We start from the raw sequence: 22,347 nt of genomic DNA on the forward strand, positions 1-22,347 counted from the left end.
CTTTACATGTACATTGCATTAATACACCTATCTTGGAAATTTTATGAGATCACCTGGACCCCGACTGCATGCATGGCTGATGTACATGTACCTGTAGATTTATCAGTGCATGTATGTAAATGTATGTACCGGTATATATACATTTACATAACCACATTTTGGTCTGAGGTGGGGCGGATCATACGACCATGATGGGCGGCCCATTTTCGAATGTTGGTACCATCCTTACGCAGGTCTTAAGATCGGGTCTTACGCGGGTCTTGATCGACCGGTAGATGTAGTCTTGTTTAGACCGTTTTTATGGCACTTTACCATTTGCCTACACACTAGCTATAAACATTGACATGATGTTGAAGCCAGTAAAAAGGTGGAAATATCACATCGTAATCACATTCTCGGACAACAGGAGATGACGTAAGGTCTGGCCAAAAACTGTCCTGATATTATGAATTAGCCATTCCAGGTGCCTAAATTATCATGTGTAAGTTCTGTTATAACTATACACTATATTTACATGTAGCACTTAAATTGACTTCCTCAGAAAATTTTGCACTGAAGAAAATCCTGTAGGTTTTGTACATGTAGGTTATGGTTTTTGCATTTATCGAATAATTGGGGAGAGAGCCCAAACTTGATTTGCATATTATCATGATTATCATGCAAATTAGTAACCACTCCGGGAACTAGACCGTTTCTGAATACTTAACATCTGTCCCAATGATAAAGCTACCTGCAGCAGATTTGATACAGAAGGATGATACATGTATTATTTTCATTTCTGCTTGACATCCTATAAGATGCATTTATTGATTGAATATTTTTTTTTGTCTGTTCAATGGCCTCTGGGTGTAAAGTCTTTTTTAGACTTTACCTGTATGCAAGGCCTCTCCAAATTGCTCCTGTGTATGACTGGTGTTGACCATGATATTCATATACATTTAGACCTGTATTAAATACTGTTTTGCACAGAAGGTTTATCATTTTCAGGTGACAAATTCTGCTTGATTATGAGTGATTCACCTCCTTTACAGGGCCATTTTATTTTTTTATTTATTCATTTGTTTGGTTGGTGTTTTATGCCATGCTCAAGAATATTTCGCTTATACTACGGTGGCCAGTTAATTAAGCACTGGCGTGAAAAGTATCAAGCCTTTATGTGCTTCTGAATGCATTTTTACATGCTAAACTTCAGGGGAAATACATTATATATTCTGTACATGTGTCATTTATGTCCTATATGAGTGCAAGTTTCTGTTCATGGACTTAATTCAGGGAGATTTCTCATGTCATGTAGGGACATAGACCACGCAAAAACCAGGGCCATATCCAGAGCCTTAAGTTTTAGCTCCGGAAAACAAATGTGTTGCCACACCATTCGGTACTCAAACTTCGAATCAAGCCTCTCTGTCTGGTTTCCTCGTATAAGTGAAACATTCTTGAGTACAAAATGTCTAACCTGATTCTGTAAAATGGGTCGAAAGTTGAAGGTCACGTGACCACCCTTTCATGTCTAAAATAAAATGGTGACCTAATGTTAAAGCATTCAGGAACAGGTCATTTTTTTGCCATGTTGCTAGTGACCAGTAAGGCCTAGTTGCACAATGTAACGTCATGAAAGCTCTGCAGAAATACGCAGACTGACAATTATTCAAATCCAACAGATACAAGATCGCTCGCTGACAGCAATTAAAAAATAGGCATTTTCCTATACAGTAATGTTGAGAGAACCGTTTTCTTCTCCCAAGCTGTTGTTACTAGGAAGATCACGTGGTCTCTAGCTTCTGATCCATCTTAGAGAATCTCTTGTTTTAAAAAAGTGGCTGAGGTGTGACTGAGGTACATGACCACTAAATTATAATCAAAAACTCTCAAAGTTTCTGAGGTGTACCTGAGGTACATGTTCTAAGCGTTGAATTTTTTTCAAAGATGCTGAGGTGTATTTGAGGTACATGGCCTCACATTGAAAAACTGTTTAAAAACTCTCAAAGTTTCTAAGGTGTACTGGGGTACATGTTCTAAGTGTTGATTTTTTTCAAAGATGCTGAGGTGTATTTGAGGTACATTGCCTCACATTGAAAAATTGTTCAAAAGTTCTAAAAGTTTCTGAGGTGTACCTGAGGTACATGTTCTAAGTGTTGAATTTTTTTCAAAGTTGCTGAGGTGTATTTGAGGTACATTGCCTCACATTGAAAAATTGTTCAAAAGTTCTCAAAGTTTCTAAGGTGTACCTGAGGTACATGTTCTAAGTGTTGAGTTTTTTTCAAAGATGCTGAGGTGTATTTGAGATACATTGCCTCACACTGAAAAACTGTTTAAAAAATCTCAAAGTTTCTAAGGTGTACCTGAGGTACATGTTCTAAGTGTTGATTTTTTCCTGAGGTACATATGAGGGATAGGCAGCATATGACTGGGGTGTACTTGAGGTACAGTGCACCTCAGACAATATAGGGGGAGTAACCCCATATACGCCTCATCTGTACCTCCCCCTGAGGTGTACACCTTATGTATGTAAGGGTATCTGCATGTATCTGGATGTCTTTATAATAGGACACTGACTTTTGTGCACAGTACATATGCACTCAAGATGCACATGTACGTGTGCATGTTGGTCTATATCATTTCGCAAATAATGTTTACATGCTTCAATAAGCCCATAGCATGTGGGTTGTCCAGGCAGGCATTTTTCTCTTTAATATTCTTTTCTCTTTGTACAATGTACATGGTTGATCTGTTCCCAACTGCCTGGAGCTACATTTACCGGCAGAGTGTCTCCGATTCACTAATTCCCTTTAATGATATTCTTGTGAAATTCAGGTTCTCAGGGGGATTAACTTGTGTGTGAATTGTTGGTAATTAATGTATTTAAAATGTAGTTTTCCATGATTTTCAGAGTTTCCATGGCAACAGACTTGTATAGCCACAATTTGTAGTCACTGATAAAAAAAAAGTAACACATACAACAAAAACAAAGCATGCATGCGTGTAGACAGGATATGGAAACTGCTGAGTGATAATTGATGTTCATGCATTTGAACTACAGACACGAGGGGTCCTCCATGGCTCAGTTGGTTAGAGCGCTAGAGCAGCATAATGACCCAGGAGCCTCTCACCAATGCAGTCGCTGTGAGTTCAAGTACAGCCCATGCTGACTTCCTCTCTGGCCGTGTGTGGGAAGGTCAACCAGCAACCTGTGGATGGTTGTGGGTTCCCCTGGGTTCTGCCCAGTTTCCTTCCACAATAATGCTGGTGGCCGTCGTATAAGTGAAAGGTTCTTGAGTATGGCGTAAAACACAAATCAGATAATTAAATAAATACAGACATGACAGATGTGATATAAATGTTATTAACGCATGTACATGTACATTTATAGGTATTGATATTTAAACAGATGGAAGACATAAAATTTGCTTCTGTTTTGTAGAGACACGTTGTGACATACACTATTAAGTTAACAACTGATCAAACTGCTCATACTTGCCTGTTGTTACAATGTTGCAGGCATCGTTGCAACTCGATACAGTCAAGCCGAAGAAAGCAGAACATCAGTCACCACAGCCACTATGTCGTCACAGTCAGGGGAGAGAATCACACAAGTTGTCTGCGATGTCGGCGATCTCAAGGATGGCGAGTAAGGGATAATTAATTTTGGTAGAGACTGATTCTTATATTTCATGAGATGTTGTAAATCAGGACATCAAACCAATGTTGCATCAGATCAAAATTTAAAGTGAATGTAAATTCGGCCACTATTGTACATAGACGAAAGGATATAGCACACGGTTATCAAAGAAAAATATTTAAAAAATTCTATAAAGATTTGAAAGCCAAGAAGACGAAGTTCAGTATTGGGGATATGGCACTGACGGACAATTCACTCCGAGTAGCCATGCTGTGGAAGCCGAAAGTGCCGAAAGCATCGCGGGATAATTGGCTGTCTATTGTCACTGTGGTTTCTTCTGGTAGACAGAAATAGTAGACTTAAAGACAGTAGACTTATAGAGACAGATATCGATGCAATAAATTGGATTTTGCCATTAGTTTAACTGTTAAACTGATGCATTTTGGAGTACACATTTATGAGCAAGGAACTGAGAATGGCTGCCCATGTCACAATGCGGGCAGGACACTGCAGTTAACTTCTCAGTGTGAGCTGGCAAGAAAATCGCCTCAGGAGAGTCATTGCCTAAAGAAAAGAAAACTATTATGACTTTGCATTATATTTTGTTAGCAAAGTCAGATTTATTTACAAAAATATCCTCCCAAAATCTGAATAAAACGGCCTGTTATCAGTCAGAAGGTTCTGGTATATTCGGTAAATTCCCTAAACTCGGTACAGCCATCTAGGCCGAATTCGTGGCCGCTGAAACATGACGCTTGTGTCCACGAATATCGCCCTGACTGAGCGCCAAACTGAAAGAAACACTTGAATACAGAACAGAGGTGACACTCTTTGGTTGGGCATCAGGCGTTTTTGTCTGTATTTTCTCATTGTCACATCGTTTAATACCGATGGTACGGGAGAGCTCCAAGCTTTTGTGACGTCACTCAAGATAGCTGTAACATGGCAGAAATGGCGTCGCCAAAATGAGTGGCTAACCTCTGACGATTTTTTTGCTATTTATTTTGTTTACAAGTGGTGCAGAATTTTTAAAAATACTTTTATAACATTTCTGGAATACTACTTTATTAAACAATTCAGATTTAGTGGCTGACTTTATGTTCACTTTAATGTAGCGCAACGTCTACAACGTTACATGTATCTGTTTCTGTTGTAAATTCTATTTTTATAAATGTTGCATCTTTATGATGAAATTTTGTCCCTGCATAATTTATACCGGCTGCCATTGTATAGGTGCAATATTCTTGAGTACAGCATAAAATACCAATCAAATAAATTAATAGAAACATGAACTGGGAAAGGCATAAAGGTTATGTTGCCGGTCAAGGGAAAGCGAGCTAGCAGATGTTGTAAGCTGGCAGGTTGAAGGCCAAACTCATTCAGGTGAATAACAGATATGCATTGTAAGTTGGATAACGTTAACTGATATCTTAGTATTTTGACTAATTGAATAGTAGTTTTTATTCGTCAATAAAATAGATGCAATGGTTATTTTCCTTTGAGAACTGATTGGGGATTTCAGTTTCCCATAATCCTGACCCCATTGTGTGATAAATTATAAAGTGAAATATTATATATGTAATTTATGGACATAATTATTTCATCAGTGACTATATTAACTTGTTCTTAGAGCTTTTTTTCATCTTAAAAAGATGCTTTTAGTTTGTTTGAAAAGCACGATGATATTCTTACTGGCTGGACTGGGAAAAATGTGAATTGCTTTTTTTTTCTTTGCCAAATTTGAGAGAAAATGTTGAAAATTATGGAATACACCCGTAGTATTTGTATATTTTGTTCTCACTGTAAGTGGGAAGGTCCTCCAGCAACCTGCGGATGGTCATGGGTTTCCCCCGGGCTCTGCCCAGTTTCCTCCCACCATAATGCTGGTCGCCATCTTATAAGTGAAATATTCTTGAGTATGACGTAAAACACCAATCCAATAAGTAAATAAATGTATATTTTGTAGGATGCGTGACGTGGAAGTTGGGGAAGGGAAAGCCCTACTGGTACGGTCAGGGGGACAGTACTATGCCGTGTCAGCAAAGTGTACCCACTACGGGGCGCCACTGAGCAAAGGTACCATACTGTACAATATATGATACTTAAAACTAAAGGAAATGTGAGCATATGTATATACATATATATATATATATATATATATATATATATATATATATATAAATACACTGGTTCCTTTGTTACAACAATCCACTGATTATGTTCATTGGGTCATTGTTGTCTAGTAATGGTTGAACAACATTTCCTCTGCCAAGATTGTGTGCGTATAGTATATGATATGCTCCTCACACAGAGAAAGTTTGTCAGTAACTTGCCAGAGGTGAATGGTTTATGCTGAGCATTCAAGTTTCCTCAACCCAGAAAACTAACCACCTCTGTGGAAGTGAAAATCATATGTTAAGTGAAATATTCTTGAGTACAGCGTACAACACCAGTCAAATATATAAATAAATTGTACATGTTTATTTACGTGTGTTTGGAGGGCAGTTTGAAATTTGCACTTGGCTACAAATATGTATGTCAGCTCGTACTCTGTGAGGAGAAAGCATTTGTGCTACAAACAGGCAATTGAAAAATGTTCAAAGCCACAACAAAAAATCATCAGTCAAGCAAAAAAAAAAAGAGGATGCGGCCTTTATGCATTTCAAGTGGTTTTAGTCAAAGCGTTGAAAATGTACCTTTAAAAGCATATGATAAAGAATCCCTTTCACCACCTGTATGTCCATTCTGCGCTCCATATACCTGTATTGTGCAGGTATATTAAAGAATTAGTTGTGAATGCTGTTTTGTCACAGTCAAAGATTTTTTGTTGGGTTGCAGCGTATTATTATGACAACAAAATTACGGAGTGAAGTTGACTCTTATCCGGAATTAACATCAAAGTATTGTTCTGTATAAATTTTGCATCCTTGCCACAATCAGAAGAAACTCTGAACTTATAAACATTACATGAAAAAATTTAATGAGTAGATGTTTCAGCCTTATTGCTAACAGTATCATTATGTTTATTGTCGTTTGACACATACTACACTGAAGTCTATCTCATGTGAACATCTACATGTATATAATATTGTACCATACCTGCAGGTGCCCTCTGTAATGACAGAGTTCGCTGCCCTTGGCATGGTGCTTGCTTTAATGTGAAAACTGGAGACATCGAGGAATATCCTGGGCTGGATAGCTTACAAAAGTTTGAGGTGAGGTACATTACCTGTACATAGACATATTGGTGAAGTAATTCATAGGAGAGTGGCTTCATTTTTTAAGGAAAGCAAGATAATTTCTTTAACTCAATCACTATATTGGTCTTGTGATAATTTTTGGCCAATCCCCAAGCTTATACATCTACTGACAGCCTGAAGAAGGAGAGCGGAGTGCATTTTATAATTGGCTAAGCCACAGCAACAGTTTTAGTAACCTCACTCACAAGATAAATTTTGTTAGTTGTGTCTGCAGATTTTCGCACATTTTTCAACTGGCTCATTTTAGTAGTGATTCTCATTTATTTATCCTCATGTGTAAAACCATTAATTTTTTTTTAAAAAAGTTAATTACATGTACACTTTTTAACACCTTTTTGTGCCTTTAAAAGTGCAATTTTCATACCAGACTTCGGGTGAAATACGGTTTTTCAAGTTTTCTCATACAAAAAAAGTATCCTGGCAATGTGGAAATTTATTGTCTCACAGTAAATATTCGCACATTAAATCAGGATGACAAAAGGATTTCCTGTTGTGAAAAAACGCTTTGATTTTTATGTAGATACTAGAGAGTAATCTCTCTTTGAATGTATATCTTTTTTTAAGTTTATTATTATTAATCTTTTTTTTGTTATCATCCAGGTTGAGGTATCAGATGGGAAGGTTAAAGTTACTGCAGACAAGACCAGTTTGTCCAATCACAAGAGAATTAAACCAATGTGCCGTGCTTCCCCATCAGACTCCAAGACAGTGCTTATCATTGGAGGAGGTAAGTCAAAGCTGCTGAGTCTGCAAAACTTCAACCAAACACAACACAGTTTAGCTGATGAGCAATGCCTTTCCACACGATTCTAAGAGGGGTGTTGATCATTGGATGAGGAAATTTAAACATGTTGAATTAGTAATACATGCACCTTTTTGTAGAAGAAAAGTGTCTTGTTTCTATATTGGCAGAGCTACCTGTACATATTTTATCTGCTATTGCTAATTAAATTTTGGAGTATGTAAAGCCATCGTAACAGCTTTTCCAGTCTGTACTGTCTGCATGTGCGTGTGTAGAAACAAACCTCAACATCATAAGGGTTGATTCATGGATGAAAATTTCCTGAAGAAAATCATTTGAATAGTGTTTTCTTTTTGGGCTTCCATTATACATGATACAATGCCTGTATATGAGTCACTACTACAGTGACAGTCACAACCTCATAGTAATTAAGGAACTTAAGCACTGCAGGTCACCAGCCTGCGGATGGACCTGCGGCGACCAGTTTTATTCTGGAAGGAAACAGGGAATATCCTACGTTTTAAAATGTGCCCATAACTTGACAACCATACTTAGCGTGCAAAACCAGAAACAAAATCTAAACGTTTCTTTACCGTAACATTGGAAAGCAAGCCCGTGTATGTGTACAGATGTACGCAACAACAAAGTGGTGAAAAATTTGGGAGGCACATTTATGAATGTGTTGTATTGATTTATTTATTTATTTGATTGGTGTTTTACGCTGTACTCAAGAACATTTCACTTAAACAACAGCGGCAAACGTGGTGGGAGGAAACCAGGCAGAGCCCTGGGAAAAGCCACGACCCTCTGCAGGTTGCTGGTAGACCATCCCACCCACGGCCGAGAGGAAGCCAGGGTGTTTTATTGAATATTGCATTCTGATGAAGTATGTTTTTATGTAGGAGAGGTGTTTCAGTAATATCATCCCAAAATATGATAGGCCCTTATCTTGCAGCTGTGTACCCATTGAAAATATTAAGAACTGTTAAAATAATAGGGACTGAAATGAAAAAAGTCTTCCAGTTAATGTTAACTGTGGCTGAATCTTGCGCTCACTTGTTGACAGGCCCAGCTTCTGTTGCATGTGCTGAAACCCTCCGGCAAAACGGTTTCAAGGGTAAGATAACTCTGGCCACCAAAGAAGAATGTTTGCCATATGACAGAATCAAACTGAGCAAGGTGTGAATTGTTTGCCACTGAATGTGTACACACTATTCTGAGGCAGTCCTTCAAAAACTATTTTTTACCCAAACCTGTCAGAAAAAAAAATAGTCTAGGTTGGTTTTTGCTCTGGCTATTAATTTAAAAGGTCACCAGTGCGGTCACTGCGAGTTCAAGTCTAGCTCATGCCGGCTTCCTCTCTGGCCCTACCTGGGACCGTCAGCAACGGATGGTCGTGTGTTTCCCCCAGGCTCTGCCCGATTTCCACCCACCCTAATGCTGGCCGCCGTCATATAAGTGAAATATTCTTGAGTACGGCGTAAACACCAATCAGATAAATAAATAAAATTAACTGAAAAAGATAGGGACTTTTTAATAGGGTAAATCGGGCTGCCCTCGAGATGCATAATTTTATGCCAGCCCAAGGTTCATAACAATGAGATTTTTTTAAAGACCTGAAAACCTATCTCTCCCGTTAGACCTCCATGGCGTGTTCGAATGCAGGCTCTTCTGCAGACTTTATTTCATTAGGGACTTAAGTTTGTTGGGAATCGTTAGGACACAAAAGGTGCAAGTTCAGTACGCAGCCTTCCAGCAACCTGCAGATGGTTGTGGGTTTCCTCTCACCATAACTCTGCCCCCCCCCCCCACTACGTCGTATAAGGGAAATGTTTTTGAACACTGCTTAAAACACCAATCCAATAAATATATAAATAAATCAATCAATCCATCACAGCCTTGGTGAAGACAGTTTGTTTGTAATGTACAAATTGCACACATGTAGACATGTACTTCAGTATGGAATGTATATCTGTCAGTCACCTGTGGAAAAGTTCCCCAGTATGATAGTAATTCACCACTCCAGGTTCCAATTCAGACTGTATACTTTCCATTCACTTTATTTAACTGAAAGTGAATACCATAATTGCTCAACCTTTTCGCATAAAGAGCAACTTTTAGACCAATTTAGGCACATTTTTACTTTGGAGACAAAACTACATTGGTTGCATTGGCCAGTGTCAGGGCTTCACAAAACTATAATTTTGCCAGTCAGAATAGGCTTGAATAAACACCTTCACCATGTTTCTGGCAAACATGTCAGAAGTTTAAAGAATGACGGTAGGTCCATGCAGTGTATTATGTACATGTTTGTTTTATCTGTTTCTTCACATAGGCAATGAGCACAACAGCTGATGCTATTGCGCTGAGATCAAAGGATTTTTACGAATCTTACGATATTGACATTCAAACAAACAAGGAGGTAAAATCACTATGCATTTTTTGTGTGAAAACAAGTATACTTTTAAGCTGTAACTTAATAAGTTAGTTTTTTTTTTTTAAAGCCTGCGATTCTTTTTATTGGTTGCAAGTATTTTAACATTCTATCTGTTAACATTATCACTTGTTAGACTGTAAAGTTATGAACTCGCCTGAAAGTTTATGAATCAAACGACCAGAGTACATGAAAATACAAGTGTTTTTACCTTGCCATTTGCCTGGAAATTGCTCATGATTTTTGGACTGCAGTAATTTGCACTCTCCTCATTTGTTCTTTTCAGGCTGTTTCTGTGGATACATCTGGTAAATCTGTGAAGTTTAGCGATGGTAGTGTGCTCCCATATACTTCTTTGGTGCTGGCCACAGGAGGAAGGTGAGAACTTATAACACTCATTTCTTAAACTTTTCTCAAATCTGTGAAGTTCAGCGATGGTAGTTTGCTCCGGTACACTTCTTTGGTGCTGGCCACAGGAGGAAGGTGAGAACTCCTGACGCTCATTTCTCAAACTTTTCTCAAATCTGTGAAGTTTGGTAATGGTAGTGTGCTCCCCTACACTTTTTCAGTGCTGGCCACAGGAGGAAGGTGAGAACTCCTAACACTCATTTCTCAAACATTTCTCAAATCTGTGAAGTTTGGTAATGGTAGTGAGCTCCCCAACACTTTTTCAGTGCTGGCCACAGGAGGAAGGTGGGAACTTATAGCACTCATTTCTCAAACATTTCTCAAATCTGTGAAGTTTGGTAATGGTAGTGAGCTCCCCAACACTTTTTCAGTGCTAGCCACAGGAGGAAGGTGAGAACTTATAACACTCATTTCTCAAACTTTTCTCAAATCTGTGAAGTTTGGTAATGGTAGTGTGCTCCCCAACACTTTTTTAGTGCTGGCCACAGGAGGAAGGTGAGAACTCCTAACACTCATTTCTCAAACATTTCTCAAATCTGTGAAGTTTGGTAATGGTAGTGTGCTCCCATACACTTCTTTGGTGCTGGCCACGGGAGGAATGTGAGAACTTATAACACTCATTTCTCAAACTTTTCTCAAATCTGTGAAGTTTGGTAATGGTAGTGTGCTCCCGTACACTTTTTCGGTGCTGGCCACAGGAGGAAGGTGAGAACTCCTAACACTCATTTCTCAAACATTTCTCAAATCTGTGAAGTTTGGTAATGGTAGTGAGCTCCCCAACACTTTTTCAGTGCTGGCCACAGGAGGAAGGTGGGAACTTATAGCACTCATTTCTCAAACATTTCTCAAATCTGTGAAGTTTGGTAATGGTAGTGAGCTCCCCTACACTTTTTCAGTGCTGGCCACAGGAGGAAGGTGAGAACTGCTAACACTCATTCCTCAAACTTTTCTCAAATCTGTGAAGTTTGGTAATGGTAGTTAACTCCCCTACACTTTTTCAGTGCTGGCCACAGGAGGAAGGTGAGAACTCTTAACACTCATTCCTTAAACATTTCTCAAATCTGTGAAGTTTGGTAATGGTAGTGAGCTCCTGTACACTTTTTCAGTGCTGGCCACAGGAGGAAGGTGAGAACTTATAACACTCATTTCTCAAACTTTTCTCAAATCTGTGAAGTTTGGTAATGGTAGTGTGCTCCCGTACACTTTTTCAGTGCTGGCCACAGGAGGAAGGTGAGAACTTATATCACTCATTTCTGAAACTATTCTCAAATCTGTGAAGTTTGGTAATGGTAGTGTGCTCCCGTACACTTTTTCAGTGCTGGCCACAGGAGGAAGGTGAGAACTCCTAACACTCATTTCTCAAACATTTCTCAAATCTGTGAAGTTTGGTAATGGTAGTGAGCTCCCCTACACTTTTTTGGTGCTGGCCACTGGAGGAAGGTGAGAACTCCTAACACTCATTTCTCAAACATTTCTCAAATCTGTGAAGTTTGGTAATGGTAGTGTGCTCCCGTACACTTTTTCAGTGCTGGCCACAGGAGGAAGGTGAGAACTCCTAACACTCATTTCTCAAACTATTCTCAAATCTGTGAAGTTTGGTAATGGTAGTGTGCTCCCGTACACTTTTTTGGTGCTGGCCACAGGAGGAAGGTGAGAACTCCTAACACTCTCATTCCTCAAACATTTCTTAAATCTGTGAAGTTTGGTAATGGTAGTGTGCTCCCATACACTTCTTTGGTGCTGGCCACAGGAGGAAGGTGAGAACTTGTATCACTCATTTCTCAAACTATTCTCAAATCTGTGAAGTTTGGTAATGGTAGTGTGCTCCCCAACACTTTTTCAGTGCTGGCCACAGGAGGAAGGTGAGAACTTATAACACTCATTTCTCAAACTTTTCTCAAATCTGTGAAGTTTGGTAATGGTAGTGTGCTCCCCAACACCTTTTCAGTGCTGGCCACAGGAGGAAGGTGAGAACTCCTAACACTCATTTCTCAAACTTTTCTCAAAAAGATCAATCCATCCTTCACCAACCTTTTCTGTCAGGAGGTCAGATAGGTATTTAGTCGAATGTGAAATTTTCCTCTAGATTCTGCCTGCTTTTGCACTTTTCAGCATCAGTCAGTCATGACCAAACAGTTTCAGGTTCAAATCCAGCTCCCACTAGTTTGGCTACAGCTTTAAGTCAGCAGGTTAGACAGATATGAGGAGGAGGGTGGTGCATGGTGAAATTGTTCTCATTTTTGACCTTCTTTCTAAACTAACATATTCTGTACTTAACAGCCTTTAATAAACTCAGATAATATGTAATGGGCGCAGCCTTTCAGTGCTTCTACTAGCGGCAACCAGAGTGAACTTCCCGTTAGCTCAGGTGGTAGAGCGCTGGACTTCCGAGACCCGAGTTTGAATCCTGGTGTGACCCACGTAGTGAAATCCTTCAACCATTACACTGGTACTTCCCGTTAGCTCAGGTGGTAGAGCCCTGGACTTCGGCCATCGAGACCCGAGTTTGAATCCTGGTGTGACCCACGTAGTGTAATCCTTCAACCATTGTACAGGTGCTGTGACCTAACAGGTTCCAAGAAGCGTGGGGCTTTGGGTCTGTGAATGTGGGTGTGACTTGGGAGAGGGGAAGGATTTAAGTGGGGAGGAGTGTAACAGGTGCAGCCTTTCAATGCTTATACTAGCAGTAGCTAGTGGGAATTTCCTGTTAGCTTCCCTGAGATGCAAGTTCAAATCCTGGTGTGACCCATGTAGTGAAATCCTTTAACTATTACAAATAAAATAACTGAATGAATGAATCACCCTTAACATTGCTGTATTTCATCCTTAACATGGCTGTGTTCCATCCTTAACATGGTAGTTCTACATCCTTAACATGGTAGTTCTACATCCTTAACATGGCAGTATTACATCCTTAGTATTACATCCTTAGTATTACATCCTTAGTATTACATCCTTAGTATTACATCCTTAACATGGCAGTATTACATCCTTAGTATTACATCCTTAACATGGCAGTTTTACATTTTTAACATGGCAGTTCTACATCCCTAACATTACAGTTCTACATCCTTAACATGGTAGTTCAAATGAATAAATATATAAGTAAATAAATATTCACCCCTTTATCTTAGGCCGAGAACACTTCCTGTCCCAGGAAAGGACTTGAAGAATGTGTGTTTGTTGAGAACTCCCAAGGACGCTAACTACATCGCATCTGAGGCGGCAGGGAAAAATGTTGTCATAATCGGATCTTCATTTATTGGTAAGTTGTTTTGAATTTTGTTATACTTTTTGGGCTCCTTTCACTCTTTTTAATGTTGTGTGGATCTGTTTTGTTGATCACTAAGTGCTCTGTTGATGAATATGAGAATGTGTGCCTAATGTTAAAGTAAATTGGTTCCATGTAGTGATGCTTACTTGTAGGTTTCTAACCAACTTCTTGCTCTTCCGTTTTTAATATTAATACTGTAAATGCCTTTTTATTCGCATGGTATTAACATTCGCGGATTTCGCGGCAAACACATTTCTGCGAAACTAAGTACCATCAAATATAAAACCCATGTAAGTAATTTATTAATGTAGCATGCATTACATTTATAAATTCGTTAACAAGCACTACAGTTCTAATACTTTTTCAAACACGTTAATTAGAAATACCTAATTTGGATGTTTTCCGGCTTTGACAAAACCTGCAAGTCGATAATTTGTACATACATCGCTCGGGGGTTTCCGCACTTCTAACTTCCATTTCATAATGATGATTTCTGAGAAATTTCCTCAAATCTGTCACAGTTCCCTCAAAGTTTCACTCACATTGCTGATGCATGAGAATTAAACAGTGGGATTTATTTATATCACATTTAATCTTTCGTCATCTCCAGGAGTGAGTGACACGAATATTTGCTAACACAGAGGGTAAGGGTTTCGTGTTATAGAAGTTAACAGTCATCAAAAGATTAAAAGCTTAGGAGGATTAACTTCCTTTGTCGGATCAAATTACTGTGTTGTATAGAATTATTGTCACATCTTACAGGTACAAACAAGTTTAAATGATAACATTGTTACTTGAATGCTTGAGTTGTTTTATTACTTGAGTTTCTGTATTGAAGTTTGATTTTCGTTTATCGGCTATCCAGAAATTCTGTTAAGATCCGCGAAAGTTGATTCCTGCAAATGTGTCTTCTTACCAAATCCACGAAAGTTTATGCTCGCGAATAAAAAGGCATTTACAGTATCTTGAATGGCTTTCTTCCTTTGGTACACTTTCCTTTTCTGATTTTTGATTTTGCAATAAAAACAGTGTTGCACTCTTCTCCATACTTTGATAGAAAACAATATTACAGCAAACGTAAAATGTGTTTATATATAAGAAAGCACTAGAACTCCTCATCTTAACATACACAATATGATTTTAACAGCTTATAAAAGGGAAGTCTATTACACAATCAACCATAAATTCTTGTAAACATGCACTAGCTCTTGACCAGTAAGGCTCTGTGCTTGCCTCTCGCTCCTGCTGCTTCAGCTGTCTCATTGATTGGTCGACTGCTATGCCTCCAAATTGGCTTTAGTCTATCAGAATGTGCAATAAGTATAGCTTTGTCAAACTGCAAGATGGGAAAATTTCAGTATATTTGACGATCTCAAAGCGAACTAACAGGAATACCCTCACCAACCAATTCGTTTATTTTCACTGGTAGCAGTAAGACGATTCAGCTGCCTTTGGGTCTGGTGTACCTTCCTTGTCGCCAGATCCTGTTGAACAGACACCACCAATTTCTGTATTCCCTGCGCGAGGGCTTGCAAATCGTGAACCTTGACCACATCTGCCATAGCCCTCTGAATAACGATCTCTGATTGCCCTGGAAGCTGGCCACTGTAAATTTCGCTGGGGGTAACTGGCTGGCCAGGCCGAAAATATTAAAGTGTACTTCTTTCTCCTGCGTGAACACATTCATTTTCGTGTTCTAAGCCGTGCCATCTCTTCTGGGACTCCCCAGCTTAGATCTATCCCGTCTGCTATGACAGGAATTTTGGAACGTTGCCAGTGAGGCCAATCTTACCTGTTAGCCATTAAAACAAATCACACAAATCAAATTAAATATTTTCGATATACGTAATACCAATCCATCGTCCCCCAAGCCATCTAGCCAAAAGCAGTTCAGCTCTTACCGTAAACTAATTCCCGATGTATACATCATTGTTTGACTTTAGGGCGCACAGCTCGAGAGCGAGTGGTATGTACAGAATTGACAACAAACAACGCACCGAGCGTTTGTATATTTACAAACATAGCGAGGCACGCAATGAACATTATGCAGCTGTTACAATCACAATACATTTACAGATAAAACATACAAGATAGAAGTGACAAGTAATTCGTATATTTTACAAACTATCAGGCTGATGGAATTGGAGTCTGCAATCATACCGGTCAATATCAGTTCAGTTGCAATGAGAATAAAAAACTAGAGAGCTATTATTAAAGACCGGACTTTAATAAGAAAGAATACATAAACCAGAAGACTATAGTGAACATTTTTCGTATCTGGGCATTGTAATGGATTAGCAATATTTATTTCCTGTGATCCCTATACTTAAGTGGTTTATTTTACCCCGTACTGAAGATTTCACTTATATGGCCAGCATTATGTTAGGAAGAAATCAGGCAGTGCATGGGGAAAAACCCACCATAACCATCTGCAGGTTGCTGACAGACCTCTTACGGCTGAAGAAGAAGCACGCATAAGCTGGACTTGAACTCACAGCAGTCACATTGGTGAGAGGCTCCTTGGACATTGTGCTACACTAGCAGGCGAACCACTCCTTATACTTGTAAGGCCTAATCATTATATTAAATAGGGGCCTCCGTGGCTCAGTTGGTTAGCACGCTAGCTAAGCATAATGACCCAGGAGCCTCTCACCAATGCAGTCCCTGTGAGTTCAAGTCAAGCTCACGCTGGCTTCCTCTCTGGCCATATGTTAGACGGTCTGGCAGCAACCTGCAGATGGTCTGGCAGCAACCTGCAGATGGTCGTTCATTTTTCTTGGAGTTATAAGAACAGTCATGGCCGAGCAAACAGTAATATCCAACTGCTGTTCGATACACACGTTAGATAACTGTGGAAGTATGCATATATACATGAAAACTTTACCTGGCATGCTGTGTGATGTAAGTCTCTGTCACCCACACGGGTCTGCATGTGTCGCATTGTCTCCCCCTAGGGATGGAAGTAGCTTCCAGTCTGGCTAGTCAAGCGGCCTCTATCACAGTGGTTGACATCATCGCCCTACCCTTCCAAACTGTCTTGGGGGACAAAGTGGGAACTGCTCTGCAGAAGGTAGTACAGCAAAGCTTTCTCTCCCATATGCACCCGCCAGTAAGAGTAATTATGGTCGAGAGTTCAAATCTGACTCTTGGTAACTTTAAGACTTGAATGCTTGACACCTTCATGAAATTACTGTAGTCGTGGTGGTTTGAAATAGTTCTCATGTACTTGATGGGTTTTCATTTAACCATATGAATTATATTTAATATATAATATGATCAAAAGGATTAGTTTATTTTGAATAATCTGTTTGAGTTATTTAATTTGCTTTAGGCCTTCAGTATATAATTACATGTACAGGAATGACAGTTGAAATCAAATTGTGCTTTTATATATTGAAGTTTACGCCTGGTCAAACGAAAAACAAAACAAAAATAAGCTTGTTTCCGCATCAGTACTATTTTGTTCATTAGTGACGGCAAATAAAATGCACAAAGAAATCACTTCTTTGACTTTATATTGACCCAATTAACCCATGTCTTTGATCTGGAATATTCTTTCTATGACCCAAGTTTCCTTAAAAAAAATGAAAAAAATGAAAAATATCCACCAGCTAATATTGTGTTGATGGGAAACTAGTAATTTTTTATTGGGCCTTATGTTGACTCTGTCGACAAGTTATATCGGCGTCTGACATTTTGTTGAGTAATAATCACCACTTGGGTGACACATCACATACAAACGAAAACGTAAGACAAAATCCTAGACTGATATACTCGACTAACATTTGTTTAATTTCTATTTCTGTGTCATACTTTTGGGTCGGTCTTGCCATTTATATAGTGAATTGTGTCAGCATAATTATGTTGTGATTGTGCCGATTTACACGTACACCCTTTGAGTATCAGTTTATATTTATGCCGTCACTTTTTGCCTCGGCATACTTGCCATTATGCACATGTTTTATACGTTCAGGGAAAATAAAGACATTTTTACAGGATTTATATACCTGTATGCATATCTTGTGACCTTTATAAACAGTAGTCTGATTTTGATGAAAATCTAGTTTGACCACATTAGAACTTCCCTTTCCATTTGATATGATTTATATATGTACAGTAATAGAGGGTTTGATATTCTTCCGTGTTTTTTTTTTTTTTTCCCTTGACATTTTTTTGTCTCAGTTGCACTTTCTTCTGCATCCTGACCAGCCCGGATAGCACAGTTGGTAGAGCGTCCACTTTGGGAGCTGTAGGTCCAGGATCAATCCTGGGTCGAGTCCCACCTAAGACTTTAATAGAGGAAGTTGTACAGTGTTCCACTCAGCGCTCATCAACTCAGTGGATTAAAACACGTGGTTATTAAGCACGTGTATTAGAACAGTGATACATCTGTGCAGTTGTATAAGTATACTGATTGTTTTCTGCTGTCTACATAGTTTCTTTGGCAACAGGCGGTAGGCGTTGGGGTTCTTTGGTTACAGAGGCCTGTTTTTTTAGCCTGACTTTATAATCCAAACCTGTGGATGTTGTTTGCTGGCGACATCAAGTGTTATTGAAGTGTTATTTGACAATAATCTGGTTTTTATTCTGCTTATGAATAGAACTGCACTTTTGACCAGCATAAACAGGAATATTCATCCAGGCATATTCCCTTTAAGACTTCGATCGACGCCTTCCAATTGTTTCAGACGTACTTCTGAAAAAATATTCAGAAACAGAGAAAAATCAACATAAAATGTCAGGAAAGAAGCAAATATTTATTTGGCTAGCTATCAAACAGATATATTTTCCGAAAAATATTCATCTTTTTCAGATTACAATAAACAGAGAAAAAATGAAAATAGAAATACAAGAAAGAAACAAATATGCATCTGACCATTCCCAGGAAGAAGACGCATTTGTAACTGCACAGATTTAAACGTGTACTTTCTAACAAAAGTCTTTTCTGACAACAAAATAGAAAAATAAAAATAGAAAGTCAAGAAAGCAGAAACTGTCCGAGGATTAATTCAAATAAAAAAGAATTTAATCACAGAATAACAATGCTTGTTAACCAATGAATACTCAAGACTTAATTGTTTGGCAAAACCATGTGAGGGAAACAATGATAGGATCTTTTATATCATACATATCATTTCAGTCTTGATTAAAGCAGTATGGTGATGCAACTTGACATATCAGATAGATTGAAAGTATAAAATCATAGTGTGATACATCCTGTTGACCCATTTTGAAGGAATATTTGGGTTGTTTTTTTGAAATGTGTGTATTTGAGTGACCGATTTGGATTGATCTAATGTGTTCTTGAGTCACAGTTTGAATATGGCAGATGTGCGCTCTTGGGTCATGGTTTCAACGGGTCAAGTGCACGTTCTTGAGTCATAGTTTGAATTGGTTAGATGTGTGATCTTGAGTCATTGTTTGAATAGGGCAAATGAACTGTGTGTTCTCGACTGATAGCTTGAATTGGTGACGTGTCTGTGAATGACAGTTTCTACGTACATGTGTTAATCGAATGTATGTTTTTGAGCGACAATTTTGAAATGTTGTTTTCCATGCAAACAGTTATCTCCTGTGCCAGTATGTAACAGTCACGGGATTTTGTTTAATATGTGGCTGTGTTTACATATCATTGTTACTGAAATCAACATCTGCTCTTCAATAGAGTATATATGAAGAGATTTGGGAAACATTTCATCCATATTTACTTTATGAAATGAAATGCTCTGTATTAATAGCTAAAATATCTCAAATTTATTGCCTCTCAGTAAATATCAGACTCTGTGCCTGTACTATTTACAGTGTTAATATAATTCCAAAGTTTAAAGAGTTTTCATACAACCCACTTTATACATGTGAGAAATTTTGTACTGATTTTGGATTTTTAACATGTGCATGCACAGATGATGCTGATAATTTGGTCATCATTTGAGCTATTCTAAAATAATAGCAAAAAATTTATTAGATTTGCGCCAATCAGTGTTTGCCAAAAATTACACCTTTATTGCCTCTGTAATGAAAACTTAACATCTCATTCACATCGACAGCAGAAATTATCAACATTGTCAAGCCAAGGACATTTGACAAGCATGATGTCTGTGAAGGTCATCTCCCTATTAGAACTTAATTCATGCATCATGTTATAAAATAAACATTGTTCAGAAACCAGTGAGACTTTGTGAATATCTACCCCAGCCCAAAATGCCTAAAAGCTTGACAGTTAAACCATGTAGAAATCACCAGGAGAGAAATCATCTACAGGTTTGTGATACGTCAGATACATGTATATGTGTATAACACATATCATAGCTGCATTTTTTTTTTGTTTCTATGATCTGTATTTTTTTTTTTTTTTTAATTCTTTCTTTGCTTTGTCTTTTATGTACTGCGCAATGCATGCATGCCTGGCTCTCCATTTTTAATACGTGTGCACGTGCATTTTAGTAATACCATTTAATAAGGCTTAATTTACACTAATTGAATCAGTTTGCATATGATCTGGGTGCATGTGTAATGTCCATTTATCTGTGATGTTTGACATTTATTTATCTGGGGTTGAATATTCTACTAACATGCCTTGGTATTACTTTAATATTAATGCGAACGCACAATAACTAAAGTAACAAAAGAATATAGTACACAGTAATTGCCTTTGTACTGTATTGTGATGTGACAAAAAAACTACAAAGAAACATCAATCAGTGCATTTTAAGTTAATTTTTTGTGCAGTTCATAGGAATCAAAGGAATTTTTAAAGCGTGCTGTATGGAGGAGGTTAAAAATGAGCATACTCGGATGTATAAAATAAAATAAAAATAATGCTCAGAACCTTGAGACTTTTTTTATACGTACATGCGTGCATGAATACCCCAATTCTTCTAAAATTTGGGACTGGTATTTAATAGAAGTGTTGAAAGTATAATATTACATTCCTTCACCAGTCTTTTGGGAAAGTAAAGACAGGAGTATGTTATTTATTTATTCATTTATTCATTTATTCATTAGATGGTGTAACCATGCATGCGAGAAAAAGAAACTCAATATTCTTGCTAGAAATACATATATATTGGCTAAAATGAGCAGACCAGGTGTCCCAAATTTTAGGAGAAATAGGGTATGTCATCTAAGGTAACATATGATAATTCATTTATTCATTAGATGGTGTAACCGTGCATGCGAGAAAAGAAACTCAATATTCTTGCTAGAAATACATACATAGTGGCTAAAAAGAGGGGACCAGGTGTCCTAAATTTTAGGAGAAATAGGGTATGTCATCTAAGGTAACATATGATAATTCATTTATTCATTAGATGGTGTAACCATGCATTCAAGAAAAAGAAACTCCATACTCCTGCTAGAATTACAAACATATTGGCTAAAATGAGCAGACCAGGGCCCCGTTTCACAGAGCACATGTAGTGCTACGTCCTCATAACTACCATGGTGACATAACACTTACAATACTGGTCACCATGAAAGTTAAGTGCAGGTAACGTTACATGCACTTTGTGAAACGGGCCACAGGTGTCCCACATTTTAGGAGAAATAGGGTAAGTCAACTAAGGTAACAACAGTTGTTTTAATCGTGGAATTTTTTAAAGATTTCTTCCATCGTAAAAAAAAAAAATCTACCAAGACAAAAAAAAGAAAAACATTAAGGAAGGAAAAGAATTGCACAACGAAGCACCAGATATAGAATGCAGATGAAAGATCATCTTGAAAATGTGGCTGAAATATTCACTGCTGTCATATCAGTCTTAAATACATGTAGTTTATAGCAACAGTTGTTCAATATCCAGAAAATGTGTACTCTGCCATGTCACATATTTCACCCCCAAAAATATTTCCTGCATTAGGAGTGTTAACAGTTTACCAGTGTTCAGAAGAACAAATAAAATGGTGAAAGAAACATGAGGCTTTATTTGCATGTCAAATGAGATAACAGATGGTGACAAGAGAATTTCTTTTGGAAAGCAAAAAATAAGCAATTTTCACAAAGAAAGGGTGAAAAAAGGAAAGGAATACAACAACCTATATAACCTTGGCAATTTGGCATATGTTTTTAAGTGTGTTTTATTTTTTTCCATACCCTACCGTCATATCAGGCTGTCATGCAGTGTATCTAAAAGAACAAATTATTCAGAACATGTGCACTGTGCATATCTGCAACTGCTATATGTATATAACAGTTATTTTAGTCGCAGCATATATGTAATGGGTCAGCAGCCTATACCACAAATGCATTTGATCATATGGCCATCCCAGCTCTGCAGGGTTTACAGTCGGCAGTGTACACCAAGAGTAGAGTTACCAAATTCAGCAGTTTTCACAGATTCTGCATTTTTCACAGTTTAGCAGAATTCACAAATCCACTATGTTCATAGAATTCAGCCAGCTCTGTTCACAAAATTCAGCTACATGTAGCTGTAGCCTATTCACACAGTCCAGCTAGCTGTGTTCACACAATTCATCTAGCTCTGTTCAAACTATTCAACTGACTATTTTCACAAAATTAGATCTGTTCACAAAATTTAGTCAGCTCTGTTGACACAATTTGGCTAGCTCTGTTGACACAATTTAGCTAGCTCTGTTCACACTATTCAGCTAGCT

At 38.1% G+C, this 22,347-nt stretch overlaps 1 protein-coding gene across 1 annotated transcript in view; it reads left to right on the plus strand.

Moving 5' to 3' along the window:
• LOC135476275 (apoptosis-inducing factor 3-like) overlaps positions 1-22,347 on the plus strand; it is a 54,010-nt gene that overhangs the window by 17,439 nt on the left and 14,224 nt on the right. The window contains exons 2-10 of the mRNA XM_064756255.1: positions 3,499-3,628; positions 5,586-5,695; positions 6,725-6,834; positions 7,480-7,606; positions 8,688-8,800; positions 9,957-10,043; positions 10,342-10,433; positions 13,598-13,728; positions 16,692-16,807. Of these exons, the coding sequence (XP_064612325.1) occupies positions 3,561-3,628; positions 5,586-5,695; positions 6,725-6,834; positions 7,480-7,606; positions 8,688-8,800; positions 9,957-10,043; positions 10,342-10,433; positions 13,598-13,728; positions 16,692-16,807 (954 nt within the window). The 5' untranslated portion in view covers positions 3,499-3,560. The remainder of the gene's footprint in view (positions 1-3,498; positions 3,629-5,585; positions 5,696-6,724; positions 6,835-7,479; positions 7,607-8,687; positions 8,801-9,956; positions 10,044-10,341; positions 10,434-13,597; positions 13,729-16,691; positions 16,808-22,347) is intronic.

The sequence above is a fragment of the Liolophura sinensis genome, chromosome 10, assembly GCF_032854445.1.
Source record: "Liolophura sinensis isolate JHLJ2023 chromosome 10, CUHK_Ljap_v2, whole genome shotgun sequence".
In the NCBI taxonomy this organism is placed as follows: Eukaryota; Metazoa; Mollusca; class Polyplacophora; order Chitonida; family Chitonidae; genus Liolophura; species Liolophura sinensis.